Source organism: Sciurus vulgaris (genome assembly GCF_902686455.1).
Source record: "Sciurus vulgaris genome assembly, chromosome: 19".
Classification (NCBI taxonomy): Eukaryota; Metazoa; Chordata; class Mammalia; order Rodentia; family Sciuridae; genus Sciurus; species Sciurus vulgaris.
Window position 1 is genome coordinate 21,856,569 of NC_136480.1, and position 16,453 is coordinate 21,873,021.

The 16,453-nt window shown below is 46.9% G+C and overlaps 1 protein-coding gene across 19 annotated transcripts in view; it reads left to right on the forward strand.

The window, feature by feature from the left end:
- FOXP1 (forkhead box P1) overlaps positions 1 to 16,453 on the forward strand; it is a 515,936-nt gene that overhangs the window by 421,912 nt on the left and 77,571 nt on the right. For 12 of the 19 annotated variants that reach the window (XM_079122626.1, XM_079122625.1, XM_079122624.1 and 9 more), the window contains 2 exons: positions 15,111 to 15,248; positions 16,232 to 16,321. The exons of 2 other annotated variants lie outside the window; for them this stretch is intronic. In XM_079122626.1, coding sequence (XP_078978752.1) covers positions 15,111 to 15,248; positions 16,232 to 16,321 — 228 coding nt within the window. Of the gene's footprint in view, positions 1 to 3,720; positions 3,854 to 8,570; positions 9,508 to 15,110; positions 15,249 to 16,231; positions 16,322 to 16,453 lie in introns of those variants that run through there. 5 more of the 19 variants (XM_079122642.1, XM_079122628.1, XM_079122627.1 and 2 more) reach the window with 3 other exon arrangements.

Genomic DNA, 16,453 nt, shown 5'->3' on the forward strand with positions numbered 1-16,453 from the left:
AAGCAGCATCGATACGGAGCTGCTTCAGCTCCCTGTAGGTGGATGATGTATTAATTTATATTTCTAAGTAAAAGCACCACTTAAATCAAGATGGAACGGTGGTTCCTTGGAGACAATGCCCAACTCTCAGGAATGGGGCCTCTCCGCTGCAGTTTAGTAAGTGTGGCCGGCGCCCCTGGGTGGTCCTGGGAGGCCCATGTCAGGGGTGTTCCTGTGCAGAGGTGAGGCTCCCTGGCAGGTGTGCAGCCCTTGACTGTTCTGCAAGGAGCCTGAGTTGTGTACTTCTGTGGCCCCAGCTGTGTCTCTCTGGCGAAAGGCTCAGTCGGTTCATCTCTTTGTGTTCTGTTATTTCGGAAGACGTCCTGGGTGCTCCACGAGATTAATCAGGAACTGGAAAGGAAACAGGTGTTGCAGGCGCTTCTGTTTAGAAGCCGACCATGAACTTGCGTCCCATCTTGCCTCTCCTCAGGAAGTGCATTCTTCCACCACCTCCCTGTCCTTTCTCTGGTTGTTTCCGAGCAGCTCTGGCCAAGCAGGGCCTCAGCTGGCCTGAGAAGCACGTGGGCCAGGGCCCGAGGTCCTGCGCCCGCTCCTCCAGCCGGCGTCCCGGGAAGTGGCGTCCTTTGAGACGCAGCTTCCGCCTCTGCCCTCAGCGCACCTCATCTGGATCCCCAGCTCCGAATGGGCAGTGAAACCTTTGACTGTCCTCTGCGTGGAGGGCCATGGGGCTCAGAAGCAAGCAGGAGGCATGCCCGTAGTCCCAGGTGTGTTATTTGGTGGTTAGGGTTGGGGTGGGATCAGAGTAATCTCTTCTCCAGCGCACAATGGACTCATTTAGCAACTGACAGGTTTCTTTAATATGCGGTGTTTGAACAAGACTCTGTCTGTTGTGGGTGTTAGGATGTGGGCATCAAAAATATTTTTAAGTATGGTATTTAGTGTTTCCTTCACTCTTCCTTAAACACGAGCCTGCTGCCTCGCCCAGATGTGCCTTTAATATCGGCCTCTCTTCCTGCCCAGAACCTGTGGTGCTCGGAGTGTTTGAGTCTTAGGGGGGAGAATCCCACTCTGCCTTTCTAAACCTCAGTGCTGCTTTCTGTACGGTGGGGTTGCCATTTCTACTCAGGTTACGGCGGTTGCATGAGACCTACGCGCACACTCCCCGCAAAGCACCCCCAGCCAAATTCTTGTTTCCCTGTCCCACCCTTTCCAAAATGACCTGGCATTGGAGCTGATGAGGGAAAAGCAACTATGGCACTAAGCATGTCTTGTAAGCCACTGCGTGCTGTGACATAGTATGTACGATCCAGCCACGGAAGGTCCCTTTCTCACTGAATCCCAGACCCAGGCCAGGCACAGGGGACCAAGTGAGGGCTGCCCAGCGGCCCGTGTTAACCCACGTGGCGGGGGCCGTGCAGATGGTGTGGGTTTCTCACTGATGGTGCGTTTCCTTGCCCAGAAGTAGTCTCTGAGTCACTGTGTCATCTGTCTGGAGGGAGGGTGGCCTGGACTCCAGGTGGCTTTTGAGCTAGTGTGCTAAGCCATTTCCCTCCTGGTATTGTCACCTCCCTCCTTCCCCAAACAATCAGCCCTTGGAACACCACCTCCCCAAGGGGCCTTCCCCGCCCTGTGGGCCCCGTGGTGTTTGAAGCCACCAGCACCGTGCAATTTAATACTTGAGTAACCGCTTGCGTTGCGTCACTCTCTAATTATTTGGTAAGGCTCGTCTCCACAGCTGGGTCATGAGCGTCTGTAATGTGTTTTTGTTTGCTTGTTTGTTTATTGTTTGTTTTGAGGCTCCTGGAGACTGATCAACACTGACCTGCAGGGGAGGAGCTCCTACTTGTTAAAGCATGCAGGAGTTTTATGGATGCCTCCTCGGGAGGATCTGGAGCTTTAAAAAAGCAGCTTGCGTATTCAAAGGGCACCCCGTTTTGTTCACAGACGTTAGATCTCAGATTAATTTTAATACTGAAAAAAAAATCACTTGTGTATTTCGAAATGACCAGTTCCACTTCAGTTTTTTGCTGTGCTTTGATTGGGGAGAATGTTGTATATTTTTATTTCCTCCTCTGAGCTTCTTGGTCCCCCACCCCCCACCCCAGAGTACCTTGTCTCTTTAAGGACCAGTACTCCTGATAGAGGGGACAGGATGATTTGGCAGATTTAAGGCCCTCCCACCCCCCAAAGGGTGGCCTTGGTTCTGTATTGAATATTCATGGAAGGGTGGGGTCACATTTTTATGACCTAAAAAAGATGCCACTCATAAATTTGTTGTGTGACAGAAAAACACTTTAAGGTGGAGGCCACCTGCATGTACCCATTTGACATCTGGCCATACAAGGAGGGTCAGATGGCCCTTTTGCCTCCTTTGCAGCCAGATTAATGGGGGACTCTCTGCTCTCCACTCGGCCTGTGGAGGCTCAGGCATTTGCTTGATTGGAAATATCATCACGTGTCTTCTGCCTTGTGGCAACCCGGGACTCACACGGAGGACACCTCGAATCAAAAAAGACTTTCCAGTCAAACTCTTGGAATTACTGGGTTAGGCCCTGCTGTCCTTTTAAAAAAAATTTGTAATTTGAGGGAAAATAGGTAATAAGTGATGTCACTGCTCCCTCTCTGAATATTTTGAGAAAAATAATAGAAATACCCATAAACATTTTTATAGGTGAGCATATATATAAATGCCCCTTGAATATGAATATATATACGCACACACACAATGTGGATACACATACGATATGTGAATGTGTGTGCACGTGTGTATGTAAACTGTATACACACGTGTCAATGCAGGCCTGAAAGTTTCCCCGAGTCTGACACTCAGTTGGGATGTGATTCTTGGAGCAGCTGAAATCAACTAGATTAACCCGGCACCTTTATCGCGTCCTTGAGCCAAAAAAGTTGAGCACATCAGAGCCTGGTAAAAGGGGGGAGAGAGCCCCGTGCGTGGCTTTGGGCGGCTCTCCGGGTGGAGACGGGTCCGGAGCGCCGAGGGAGCAGCTTTTGTTGCGGCTCTTGTTGTATAAATAAGAAAGGAATGTGAAGAATCATTTCTTCGCAAACGAGCGGCCCAGGCTCCCTGCAGCAGCTGCCGCTCTGGAGGGGAGGTGGCCGGGCGCGCGGCAGGCTCGCCGGGTGGTGCTGGTTGCGGAGCCCGGCGGCCGGCTCTCCTCCGCAGGCACACGCGCGCCGGCAAGCCGGCCTGGGAAGGCGCGGGCGGCGGGCGCCAGGGCTGGCGGCCGGTCCACGTGAAGCCAAAGTTCCGCCGCCCGGGCCGTTTTCGAGGAAAGCGCCGCTCGCTGCGCCGCCCTGCAGCCCCGCTCCCGCTTCCTTCCGCGCGGTGCCGGGGCCGGGCCGGCGCTGCGCGGGGCGCGCGGCCCCCTCCGGAGCCCCCGGCGGGCAGCGCGCCGGCCCCTCGCAGGTTCGGACAACTCTTTGTCAGTTTCCAGGGGAGCCAGCGCGCCGGGAGCGCCGGGCCCGCCCCGGCCGGCCCGGGAGGCGCGCGCGGGGCCGCAGCCCGACGTCAGCCAGGGGCGGGTCACAGGGTTAACAGCAATTAAGTGGAGTTGCTCTCGAGACAAAAGCAGGCTCCGCAGCCGTGATTTCACCTGCCGCGCGGAGGGGGCCGGGGCCGGGCCGGAGCCCATTGTGTGGGGCGGCGGCGCGGGGTGTTTGGAGGCGGGTTGTGATTGGTGGAGCAGGGCGGGGCGGGGGGCGCGGCGCTGTCAGCCCGACCGAGCCGCGCGCCCCTGCGCGTGCAGACCGCCGCACCCGAGGCCCGCGCCCCACGCCCGGCCGCGGGCGCCCCGAGCCGGCTCCCGCCTGGCGGCTTCATGGAGAGTGTCAGGTTGGTGCCCGCGCTGCGTCCTCGCCCGCGCTGCCTCCTGCCCGGCCGCGCCGCGGGCTTCCTGGGGCCTCGCCGGGGAGGCTGGGGCGCCCGAGGGCTCTTAAGTTGAGTCTTTAAATCCTCCTCCTCCTCCTCTCCGCTCTTTCCCAACTTGGGCCAGAGTTGCGCGCTGCAAAGTGGAGGCCGAGGGAGCGGAGGGGTGGGAGGCAGCAGCCAAGGCCTGCGGGTCCTGGGGAGAGGTTCGCCCCTGCTAGCGCGCTCGCTCGCCCTTTTTTTTTTTTTTTTTTTTTTTTTTTTTTTTTTTTTAATGTTCATGGGTGGGGTATAGTTGAGAGTTGGAGGAAGTCCTGCCTGTGTGCTTCTCTTTCTGTGCCTTTTCCCCCCACCCCCTGCCGTTCATTTTCTGCCAGTCTGGCCTTCAGGCAGCCACTTTGGTAAAGCCCTCGCCATCACTGCATTCGGGGGACATATCTGGGGTGTGATTTATGTCACCTCCAGAGCGTGTGAAATAGACGAGGAGCCTTCAGTCTCAGTGTAACCCGGGTGGATGTTTCTTTGCTTCTGATAGTTTGTTTCTATATCTGTCTAGGCTATTTTGAGAGTGGCTGTGCAAATTCAAGGAGTTCACACACGGGGGAGGGGGAGGGGGAGGAGGAGAAGCCCCCCCCACGGACGCGGGCGGCGGGCGAGGAGTCGAACAGGTTGGGGGTCGCAAGCGTCTGCTGTGTTTCTTTTCTGATTCAGCAGGGAGCGGGTTAGGGTTTGGGCGTGCAGCAGGCTGAGCCCTGGCCACAGGGTATGCCAGGCTGAACCGGCTGGGAATGTAGCTAACTCAACTGTCAGAACTGCACGGAAAGCTGGTCCGTGGAAACGGGACTTTTTTTTTTTCCTGCTCCTTCCCAAGTGTGGTGATGGGAAGAAGACCTTTAGGAAGTGGGGGTAAAGTTTTCCAGCAAAGTACAGATGGACTCTCCCTCTTTGAGATTAACTCCTTCGGGGCTGACCAGTTGTAACTAAAACAGCTAATAATTTTATATTCTTGTCCAAACAGACCAAATGTTCTAATCAAGCCAATTTAAAAATGCAAATCACCTCATTTCCATAGATTCCAACATTCTGAAAGTGACACATTTGGGGGGAAAATTAAGCCTGATAACAGGAAATATGAATCATACTATCAGTGACTAATCTGCTTAAGGAAAAAAAATGTAACATGTATTTTATCATTAGGAAGTGTTAAAGAAGCCATTTTTTTTTTTCTTAAGTTAAAGCAAGTGACGTCTTTATTTCAGAATCGGCCCTGTGGTGCTTGGTGTGTGTGTTTTGTGATAGGTTTTCCAAGGGCTCTGCATGTGTGTGTCCCCGGAGGTGTTCAGGCTGGCGAGTCAGTGTCAAGGGGACCTCCAGTGTGCTTGCTTTGAGATTCCAGTTTAGGGTTTGCTGTGGGGCTCTTTTTGTTGTGCAAAAGAATACAAGGCTTTGAGTTTGCTCATCACTAATGAAACCAAAAGCAGACAGAAGCAGGCTCCTAATTGATACCTTTGCCTAATTGAAAAAAAGGTCGGTACCTATTTTATGTGCTGCTTTGTGCTGCCTGACACATTTCAGTGAAAAGTGTGTAAAAATGAAACCAAAATACAGACTGCCTATCCAGAGACACTGGCTGGCTAACTCTGGGATGTGATGTAGCTGAACTGAGAAGGGATTGGGCTGACACTTGATAATCAAAGTTGATTTATTGTTCATTAGTACTACATTAGCCTTTCAGGCAAGACAGTTATTTGTGTAGTGGCCCTGTCAAGAGCAAGGCTGCAAGCACCTGTCATTTCCAAGGCAAAAGATAAGCAACAAATATTAAAATGAGGCAAATAAAAACACATCTCACTAGGTGAAAGACCACATGGTCGTGGTTTTCTTTTTTTTTCTTTTTTCTCCCCCTGCCACCCTTCAAAACAAATTAGCTTGGATCAATACCGGACCATTAAGGATTTTTTTTTTTTTTTTTTTTTTAAACCCTAAGAACTATGTACTGGGCTTTGTGTTCTCATCGTTGCCTTAAGAACTTTCTTTCCTGCTCAGATGTATAGCTTGTCTGGCAAAAAGTTGGTTAGTGAAGGAAATGAGAAACATAACATGTCAGTTATTTAATCCAAGTAATTGAAAGAAAGTGGGCATCCCGTGTGTGTGTGTGTGTGTGTGTGTGTTTAAAATAAACAAACACATTTCATTAAATGAAAGTTTTAAGCCTGATAGTGCCCTGACATGACAACCCAGCTCCGGTGACGCCGGATAATAATTCCAAGTGCATTTTCTGCAGCATGTTTCACTTGGGATTTTTCCCTCCCTCCTTGAAGGGGAATATCATCTCGTGACGTGTAATAGAAAGCAACCTCAGTGTCAGAAGAAAACAAAATTAGTGAACTTTTGTCTGCAGCCATACAGACACGGAGTAACTCATATTTTTCCAGGGATAGAATGGAAACATTCTGTATGGGGATATATGGTGTTTTGCCTTCTCTGAGTTTTCATTTGACAGGGATTTTAGAGGCTGTGATCTTAATTAAATCTCAACTAGCTGAAATAACACATCTAAAGGCACGCGGTGTTGCGTAACCTCACTCTGTTGATAAACCATAAATCATCAGGAAGCTTGATAGGAATGGTTGGTTTGAAATTTTTTCTTTCTTTTCTTTTCTTTTTTCTTTTTTTTTTTTTTTTGTTTGCAGTCAAATGTACCTTAAAAACCAAAGCCCTCATCCTTGCTGCCCTGGGGTCTGAGCACCGACAGGGGCTGTCATGGGAAAGATAAACTCCCTAATGACACTGGCCAGTCACACAACTTTTTAACTGGCCTTCTCACAATTGTGAAACGCACTGAAATTAAAATCCAGATTAATTAAAAGCAATGAAATCCCTGATTTGTCTTGGATGATGTGCAGAAGTGTTCAAATCATTGGTGTTTCTCAGATGATCAGGAGAGAACGTTGTGGCCAGTTTCTCAACACTAAAATGTGATTAAAATTTGAGTTGGCTAAAAAAAAAAAAAAAAAAATGGTTGAAGAAATTGATTTTATGATGTGGTTAGCTGTGGATGAACATCTCACTTAAGAGAACCTGAAAACCCTGCTATTAGTAACTGGGCCAGTTCAGGGACCAGCTGCAGTCTGGTTCAGGTAGTTGACTGTGATTTCTAATCCGGGGCTAACGTGGTAACAGTTGACCAGGGAAGGTGAGAACAAGTGAATGGCTCCTGTCGTGTCAAAAATAGGCATTTGACGAGCAGGAGTGGCAATCAATCACAGAAGGGCCTTCTTAGCTATCTGGGTTTTATAAATTCTATGCTGGCAAACACAGGGTTGTTTAATTTTAGTGCCTTTACACACGTTTTTAACTGCTGCATTTTGGGGTTTCTGTGCCTTGGTAGACACTATCCATGTATAAAAATTGAGCAGGCTCAGCGTGGCAGCTGCTGGCATGCGTTCTATAGGTGATGTTGGATAGAAGACTAGTAGTTAAGTCGCTGTTCACCTGTCCATCTTCTTAGGCGGAGGAGTTCAGCCCTGTGCGGCCCCACGTGTGGAGATGTGGGGTACCCTTAACTCCCCAAAGCTAAATTTGTTGTATGGTGAAAGATGCATTGCCTCGGAGACAGCATGGTGTTCTGGGTACTTGTTTTGGTTATTTCAGGGTGTAACACCCTTTCCCTGCCACATAAATGTCATTCTGCTGTCGGCCTTTTTTTTTTTTTTTTTTTTTTTTTTTTTTTTTTTCTTTTCATGAAAAATTTTTAGAAAAGGAAAGAAAACTCGGGTACCTCTGAGCTAAACCTCCCTCTGCAGCCTGAGGAGAGTGGAATTATCTGCAAAGAGCTAAACTGGGCCTCTCCCTTCGGATGATAGGAATAACCTTCTCTGAGTCCCTCTTCCAGCCTGGCTGGCAGTTGTTTGAAGAGAAATGAATTTAGAATGAGAAAAATGAATTCTGAACGCATGCATTATGGCTCGTTTTCAAATCTGGTTAAAAGCTCCTAATGAATGAAGATGCAGGCTAAATGTTAGGGTGAGCTTTTTAGAATACCTTGGTACCGCGTTTTAATTTTTAAGCTTTATCTTGCCCTTAAATCTGAAACATCATTGTTCAAATAACTGAGAACAAGGTAAATCAACAACATCAAAAGGTGGGCTTCTGTGATTTCTCAAGGGCTTGTTATTTTGTAGTTCCCGATTCTATTTGATGTCTTGACAAAACAAGATGACACGGGGGAGAATACATTAAATTCTGATTTTTTTTTTTTTTTTTTTCCACGTAACCTGTTACTGTTGTGGCAGCTTAATTTCTCTCACTTTTTTTCTGAAGGTGGCTTTTTTGTTGGCTTCTGCTAATTGTCCTGCTCTTGGGGAGGTGGGTCTTGCAGGGTGTCTCCCCTGGCCTTCCTTTCACTGGGCATTATTGTTATTATTTATTTTTAACATATTTTGGCCTTTCCTAGGAAGGCAGCTTTTGATAGGGCTTTTTCTTCATTAGAAATAAATCAATGAATGGTGAAATTGTCCAAGAAGAAACTGATGTTTTCTCATTAGAAACCAGCCAAACTGTGGTGGACGGGATGGAGGAGCTGAGAGCAGGTTAGGCAGGGAAGCGCTTGATTTGAGAAACTTCAGTGGTTAAAAAAAAAAAAAAAGAAAGAAAGAAAGAAAGAAAGAAAGAAAAAACCTCAGAAAACTTCAGAATGATCTAATTTGGGCCTACCTGCATGTTTAAATTCAGTTATTCTCCCTCCCCCTCAAAATATAGGAGGACCATATTTGCAGTTAAGCTCCCTGTGTTATTTCCTGTGCTGGTTGAAGCTTTGAAGAAGAAAACAGAGCTCAATTTTACTGTTGGTCTTGGGGAAAAAAAAAAAAAAAAAAGATTTTTTTTTTTTTTGAGAAAAGATAAACATTTTATTTTTCTCCATGTAACACTAACAGTTGATCTGAAACCCTGTCTACAAGCTCTCTTCTCTTTTAGTAGTGCCTGTTTCTCCAGCAGGATGGATACAGTTGCTTTTCCTTTATTTGTGAATGATACTTGAATTCAGGAGAGCTTGCTGAAGACCTGTGGAGAGTCTTTTTTGATGTCCCTTCTTGGGGTAGGGCCTTCCTCCCGCTTAAAAATGGTTTTTGTCCTTGTTTTTGCTGTAAGACATCATGGCATGTTGGATTCCCTTGTAGTCCCTCCCAACTACAGGAGAGGGAGGTTGGAAAGGGAGAGGAGGCATTTTTCTCAATTTTAATAATAATAGTAATAGTAATAATAATGGCTGGGTTGAAAAGATCAGTGCTTAGTGGGTGATTATTTCCATGTGTAACTTCCTCTGTTTCCTGTATTTAACAATTGCTAAAGGGAACAGCGATTTAATTTATGTAAACTTTACATTTTTATGCAAATGAAGCTGATATTTATTAGAGCTAAAACAATTCTGCCCGGCACTTGGAGTCCCCTGTCTTCCTGGGAAATGGTACAGGACAGCAGTGGAGGGGCCTGACCTCTGCTGTAAACAAACACACACATGCCACTTTTTAAAATTTCAAGACAAAAGAGAAAGGACTCAGAGAGCTTTGCTGGAGATTGCCCATTAGGGTGGATAACCTGAAATAACTCCTGATTGGCAGGCAAGTCTTGGCCTTACAATTCTTCCTGAAAGAAAGATAGCCTTTCTTGATAGAATGTAATAAACAAAATGATAAAAAATGAAATGCTAATTGCATTTTAAAGAGGTCTCTTTTTTTTCTAAAATTTTAATAGGTGGTTGCATTGTTACTGAGAGAACAGTTATGCTAATGACTGACTACTTAGATGATTTTGCATTAATATAATAACCATTACTTGCCTTAATGCTTTGTATAGTATTGTGGCAAAATAGCTAAGTCTAAAAGAGTTATACAAAAAAGCAGAATTCCATAATGAAACAGAATTATACTTTCCACATGAATAGCGTGCTTTTTCTTTTTCTTTTTTTTTTTAACTGAAATATTATGTCAGAAATGTATTTTCTTTCCTTTATGATACAGCTGGCTTCCATGTTCCCTGCTTAGAATTTTTATTTTTAATTTTTTTAATTCCATGGAGGCTAGCTAGAACCTTCCTAACTTTGGTTTGCTGATACATCTGTTGTACCACTGGTTTGTTAATTCTGAAAACTTGTGTTTCTCAGGAGGGCAGTGATGGTGTTTAGCTTCCTCCTGCACAGGCTAGCAGCTATACACACTCATGTAATATTGGCATAGTTCTTTCTTTCTTTTTCTTCTTCTTCTTTTTTTTTTTTTTTTTTTTTTTTTAATAGAGCCGTTTTCTTTGTTTGCTTTTGTTTTGACATTCTGGAGCCTTCTGATTTAATTTGTTTTGCTCTTCTTATGTGATTAACTAGGTAACACTGCCTAACCAGATCACTTTATCACCAAACACAGCCTGGAGTCTAGAAGGGAAGTGAGCTTCCTGGGACACACACACAGCGGTGAATGTGCAGAGGTTAACAACAGTTCCTAAATAATTTTTTTTGGGGGGAGGAATAATTTAATGAAAATGATTTTACTGAATGGTTCATGTGGAAGTAAAACAGCATGTTTAAATTTTTGGTCTTCCTGGTTTGCCTGTCTGTCCACAGCAGTTCTGAGAAGATGCTGATGAGCAAAGTCTGTGTGCTTCTCTGGGCAGTTTTCACTGGTAGTCGTGTGAGTGTAAACTACAGGGAGAGAAAAACATGATAACATGTTATTTTCAGTATTGATATTGCCTCCTCTGCCTCCCACCCAATTCCTTCAATTGTCTCCTAGATTAGAAAGAAGCATTGTTTCTGGGAGTGTTTTTGTTTGTTTGTTTGCTTTTCAGATTTCCCCCCTCCCATCACCTGCCTTTCCCTGGTGGAGATAAAAGAAAACAATAAGGCCTATTATTCGAATAGTCCTCCAGCCTTCAGATGGTGCAGAGTCATTTTGGAGAAAAAGAGAACAGTGTCAGGCAGAACTGCCGGGCAGCGTAGGGGCTTTTGACAGCAGTTGGTGGCCGAGGACAGTCTCCTGTGGCTGGTCTTGTGTAGCGGCAGGCCCACACCAGCAGAGTTCAGTGGCCCAGGCACAGCGGAGTCCCTGCCATTGGGCAGGTCTGCCTGCACCTGGGATCCGCCACACCCCGCTGCTATCAGTCAACAGCGGATCATGCGGTGTGTTTTTTCAATTCATGATTTCCTCTTGAAACTCAACTAAAGAGTGTTAACTCTGTGTGTGTGTGTGTGTGTGTGTGTGTGTGTGTGTGTGTGTGTTTTTAAATTCAGTTTTGTATGCTAGCATTCTTTAAATGTCTGCCAGGAGTTTAATTTGAATTTCTGATCCCTAAAGGCAGCTAGACAGAATCATGCTAGTTCTTCATAAATTGCCTTCTATGATTCATTGTTAACTCATAAAACACACTCTCATTTCTATATACTCAAACGGTTAAGGTAGTTACAGTATCGGGATGTATATGTTTTTTTGTCTTAGATTTAAATTGTCTTGTGAGACAGAAAGGAAAAAAAAAAAAATGATCTTACACCACCAGATAGGCATGAGCCCTGTAGCTCCACGAAACATCAGAAATGAATGTTTTTATCTCGGGGAGGGTAAGGTGGCCAGCGTGGGATTGGACAGGAGGAAAGTTTCATTTTCACTGAATGCTCTCAACGAGGGGCCCGTAAATACCAGGCTGCCGTAGTTAAAAACTCGCGTGACTGTTTTAAATACTATTGATTTAAACCACTGGCTAGGTTTTATGAATCAGAGTGTCACTGCCGAGCTCTGGCCATATTTCTCGGAGCGGAGGCGCTCTGCCTCCCGTGTGCCTTCAGCTGCTTTCCGCACGTTCAGCGCGGGATTAAATGATAGCAGTTACAGTGATCAATAGGTTAAGACCGCTGCGATCACTCTTGCCGCTAATGACCTCAGTAGTAATGGGCAATAAAGAGTGGGCTGTAATAGCCCGGCGCTGGTACTGCGTGCCCTTTGATTCCCAGTATTAGTGGGGACTAGCTGCCTGGGAAAGTCGGACTCTGGGAATCAGGAGAGTGGATCCGTGGCTGTGATTCTTAACTATGGAAAGCCTTAAACTGTGCTCTGATTTTTTTTTTCTCCCCCTGCCCCATCATGGTTTCCAGTCCGTTTGAATGTTTGTTAAGGCTTCCCATAATCTCCTTTCCTGACAGGTTGGGGCAGAAACTTTGGGGAAATCTCAGTTTTATGGCATTTATAAATTGAGCTGGAGCCCCCTTTGGAGGCTCGATGCTAACTGGTGTGAAAATGTGGTTTCAGACAGTAGAAGCAGAGTTCAGGCTATCAGGACATAATGGCCCACTCCTGGTCACTCAGGGACGCATCGGCCGGTGCCCTGTCCCTCCCTGGGCCAGGCCCGCGGCTGTGAGCATTTTACGACTCATCAGCCTCTCCATCCAAGTGTCCAGAGGAGGACAGCAAGGGAGAGGCAAGTCCGTCCCTCTGCTCAGCAGCACAACTGTAGAGAATGAATAACCAACTGTGGGAAAAGGAGCCTGATACCGTGGGCCTGGGTGAGGGTTGAAAGTCATCTGTGGGTCAGTTCTGTCCGCAGCCCCCCTTCACTGCCAGCCAGGAGAGAGTGGCACTCCTCATTTAAGAAGATACACCTGATTTCACCAGAGCTAAGAAGAAAAAAACTTGTAGAATATGTATGCACACACGCAGAATGCACACGCGCGTGTCTCCACATATGTGCATATGTGTAGACGTCCAAAATCCCCTTCACCCAGGTACCATTTGCACACAGCACTCCTGCTGAGGGTGGAGGTGGGAGACTTCTGTCAGTTCCATGCGTCTGTGTGACCACCAGCCTTGTCAGAAGTCCACTTGCCCCTTGCCAACAGGATGTCCCTCGATGTTTGAGTCACCACGGCTGGGGGATTGTTTGTGTGCTGACTTGTGTGGAAGCTCTGTGAGGTTCACCTTCACCATCGGCACAGACTCTGCACCACCCATTCCTGTGCGTTTTCCTGTTCATCACCATTAGAAATTTGGCTCAAGAATATTTATATTGTACATCATCCAAGAAACGCAGAGGAAAAAAGAAACCTTAAACATGGTTCTTTTGTTTGCCTAATTGAACCTCCCAGCCCAGTCAGTGATGCAACTCTCAAGGAAAAGTAAACCCGTGGTGTGACGTGTGGCCTCCGCCGCTCCAGACAGGGACTGGCACCTCGTGTGCATTTAAGAACCCAGAAAGTTTCTTCCGTGCAAAGACAAAGTCAGCTAATCAGAATTAACTTGTAGGTGGTTGGATGTTTTCATAACGTCATCTTGATGTTTGCCCTAGACTGAATGCAAGTTCGCTGTTGCAATCATTGGTGGTATTTCATGCTGTGAATTATCTTTTTAAAAGGATAATTTATCCATTCATATACATCTGTCCCCTTTTGCATATAAAAATATTCAGACATGCCCATCTGTTTTAAATTACAGTGTATCTACATCTACACTTAAAAGGCCACTGCAATAGGAAGAATTCATGGATGACCTTCCAGAGTTGGGTTAATGAAATTTCCCCAGTGTTCAGGCTAGTGTTTTCTAAACATGCAGAACTTGCGCATCAACAATCCCCCTCCGCCAAACAGGCCCCTGACAACAGTGGAGAGCACTCACTGTACATGAATCTGACCTTCAGGAACCATTTTTAGTTCATCAAAATTAGTGATGCTGAGAAATCGGGACATCAGAGCATAATGACTGTGAAATTAGGAATGAGAGTTTGCTATGCAAATGACAGGACAGATCATGTGAGAGTCGAGATAAACTGCACATTAAGACATTATGTTACATAAAATTAATACTGCACTTCTCTCTTTTGCTTACTGTTCCCCTGAAAGATTTTTTAATTCTTTTATCTTCTGATCAGCTATTGTCTGCTGAATTTTTTTTCAAGTGGCACACAGGCAAAGTGCAAAACATGTTATTACCTTTTATTGTAATACATGAGATGACAGCAGATCCTTTTTAACAAAGTATATCCTTTACTGCCTCCTGCTTCTTGCTGTCACATGTTTGATTAGAAACCAAAGAGAAGTAAGATGCTTAAATATTACTCTTCCAAGACATACAGGTTTTGTCTTTTCTTTCGTTGTTTTCTTTTCTTATCTTTTCATTGGGGTGTGTGGGGGGGTGATTTTTCATGAAATAGTCTTGCATTACGGGGACTGACAAAATGGTTCTCATGTAGTCTGCAAATTAAACACAAGTGCAGTGATTATTTTGAATAGCTAAATTACATTCTAGAAAGCTCGCGGAATTCATAGCTTTGTCATTAGGTATCCGCTTGAATACAATTTGTGTAACCTTGGCCAAGACAGGCTGTCATTTTAATGTCAGTGTTTTATCTGAACAAGACATCATCCTTTCAGATCCAGTGTACAGGTTCCTTGCAGAGATGCCCGTGCAGAAACGTGTTAACAGTTGCAAATATGAAATGCTATCAAGTTCATCACTGTAGCTGTTTGTCACTGAAATGTCATGGAAAGCGGCTTTTAATGGTATCGCACATAATATGAAAGAATTGAGACATCTGTGTGCTGGGTGAACAAGGAAGGGCCCCGGCGTCATGGAAAGGGTCTGCGCTCAAGTTCAGAGGGCGAGTCCGAGGTTCCCTTCTCCACTGGACTCGGCGCCCATTGATGGTCCTGAAAATTGCTCTGCACAAAGAGTGTGTCCCAGTAACTCCAGCTGTGAAGCTGTGGGGTCCCACTTCCCTTGTCCCCTAAAACAGAATTCAAGTTCGGGTTAACTTCCTGCAGCTCGTTTTGACTGAAGACTCGTTTTTAATTAGAAGTTGAGATTTTTCCATCCCAAATCCGCATAGTGTTTGTTAAGTTTTCCCTCCTTGTCTGTTTGCAAGGCTTTTGGGACCCCCCCGTCAGGGCTGAAAGATTCTGTTTTTCTTTATTTAAAATAAATTCCGGGGCCGGGGGTGTAGCTCCGTGTTAGAGAGCTGGCCTAGCATGCCCGAGGCCACGGGTTCTAGACCTCGTGCCACAGAAGGTACCATCCACAGACTCCATAGCGATGGCCTGGCGCTGGGCGCTGCGTCCCTCTGCAGAAGTCCGCGTTGCATGGGAAGGCGGTCAGCTCTCCAGGCAGGCGGGGGGCGCCTGCCGCCGGTCCCGGGTCGCAGCATGCTTATGGTTCCTGGCTACCCTGGCTTCTATTCATCCTCGGTTACGTTCTAGGTCCCCATGTCGGTGGCTATGATGACACCTCAGGTTATCACTCCGCAGCAGATGCAGCAGATCCTGCAGCAACAGGTGCTGAGTCCTCAGCAACTCCAAGTCCTCCTCCAGCAGCAGCAGGCCCTCATGCTTCAGCAGGTAACCGCCCCCCACCGACCTGGCCCTGAGCCTGCTCAGCATGGCCCTGAGCTAGTGACCGCCCTTCCCGTTGGAGAGGGCCGGTAGCTGTTGCAGTCCGCAGACCAGACCCTGAGCGGCGGATTGCATCCGCGTCCCCGAGAGACAGCCCTGCCCCCGTGGCCAGGGTGTGGGCCCAGAGAGTACCTTGTGGACCAAGATTAGGGCTGTAATGAAACTTGGTAGAAAGGGATCTTGGGGGCTTAGGTGGCTTTCCACTCTTTTATTTGGTAAGCCCAGAGGCTTCCACGCGGCGTGCATCGCAGCGAAGCCAGAAGCGCGTTGGGAGCAGGTTTAAATATGCCTGCTCCCGAAGTCCCATTTCCATTCGGAAGCCGAGGGAACTTTATCCCCCCCCTTAACGTAACGAAGCCTTTTGGTGTTGGTCGATTTCAAGGCACAGTTTTAATTTCGATTCTTCTGTCTATGCTGATGCTGAAATGAACTTCTGGCTTCCTGGGGACCTAATGCTCGAGCCTCAGGGACAGCTGAGCTAAAGAGATGAGATTGGGTACCACAGCGGTGGACACTCGGGCAGGCCCGGGGTGGCAGGGACCCTGGATGGGAAGCTCCCGGTGCCGACCTGTGCTCCACGCAGCCCACCCCCCACCGCCCAGAGAGAGCGCGCTGGAGATTCACCAGACTCTCTCCGCAAGGGCACCATGGCTTTGTTGTACGCTCAAAGGTCATCCCTTGCCTTATTTTAATTAGTTTGTGTAGAAAATGGTATGTTTTTCATCAGTCCATTTTTGAGATTACTTCTCAAACAATAATGCCAAGAATAGTCAGTGTGTGCGGAATTTATTGTCGAGTTTCAAACTAAAGGTCAGGCCATTACAGATAAAAGGATGCGCTTTTTCAAATCACAGCTTGTGGATAGCACCAAAAGGGACAGGGGACCAGCACTGCCCTCTGTCACTTACCGTCCTCTCTTTCCTTTGTAGCAGCAGCTTCAAGAGTTTTATAAAAAACAACAGGAACAGTTGCAGCTTCAACTTTTACAACAACAGCATGCTGGAAAGCAGCCTAAAGAGGTACCGACATACATATTTTACTTTCAAACCACAGCTCCCCGAGGACTGTCTCGTGGCTGTTAAACTGTCACTCATCTTTTAAGTGATTGCGCAACCGAGCTGACTCTCGTGCTCGGCGTTCAGACCCAGAGT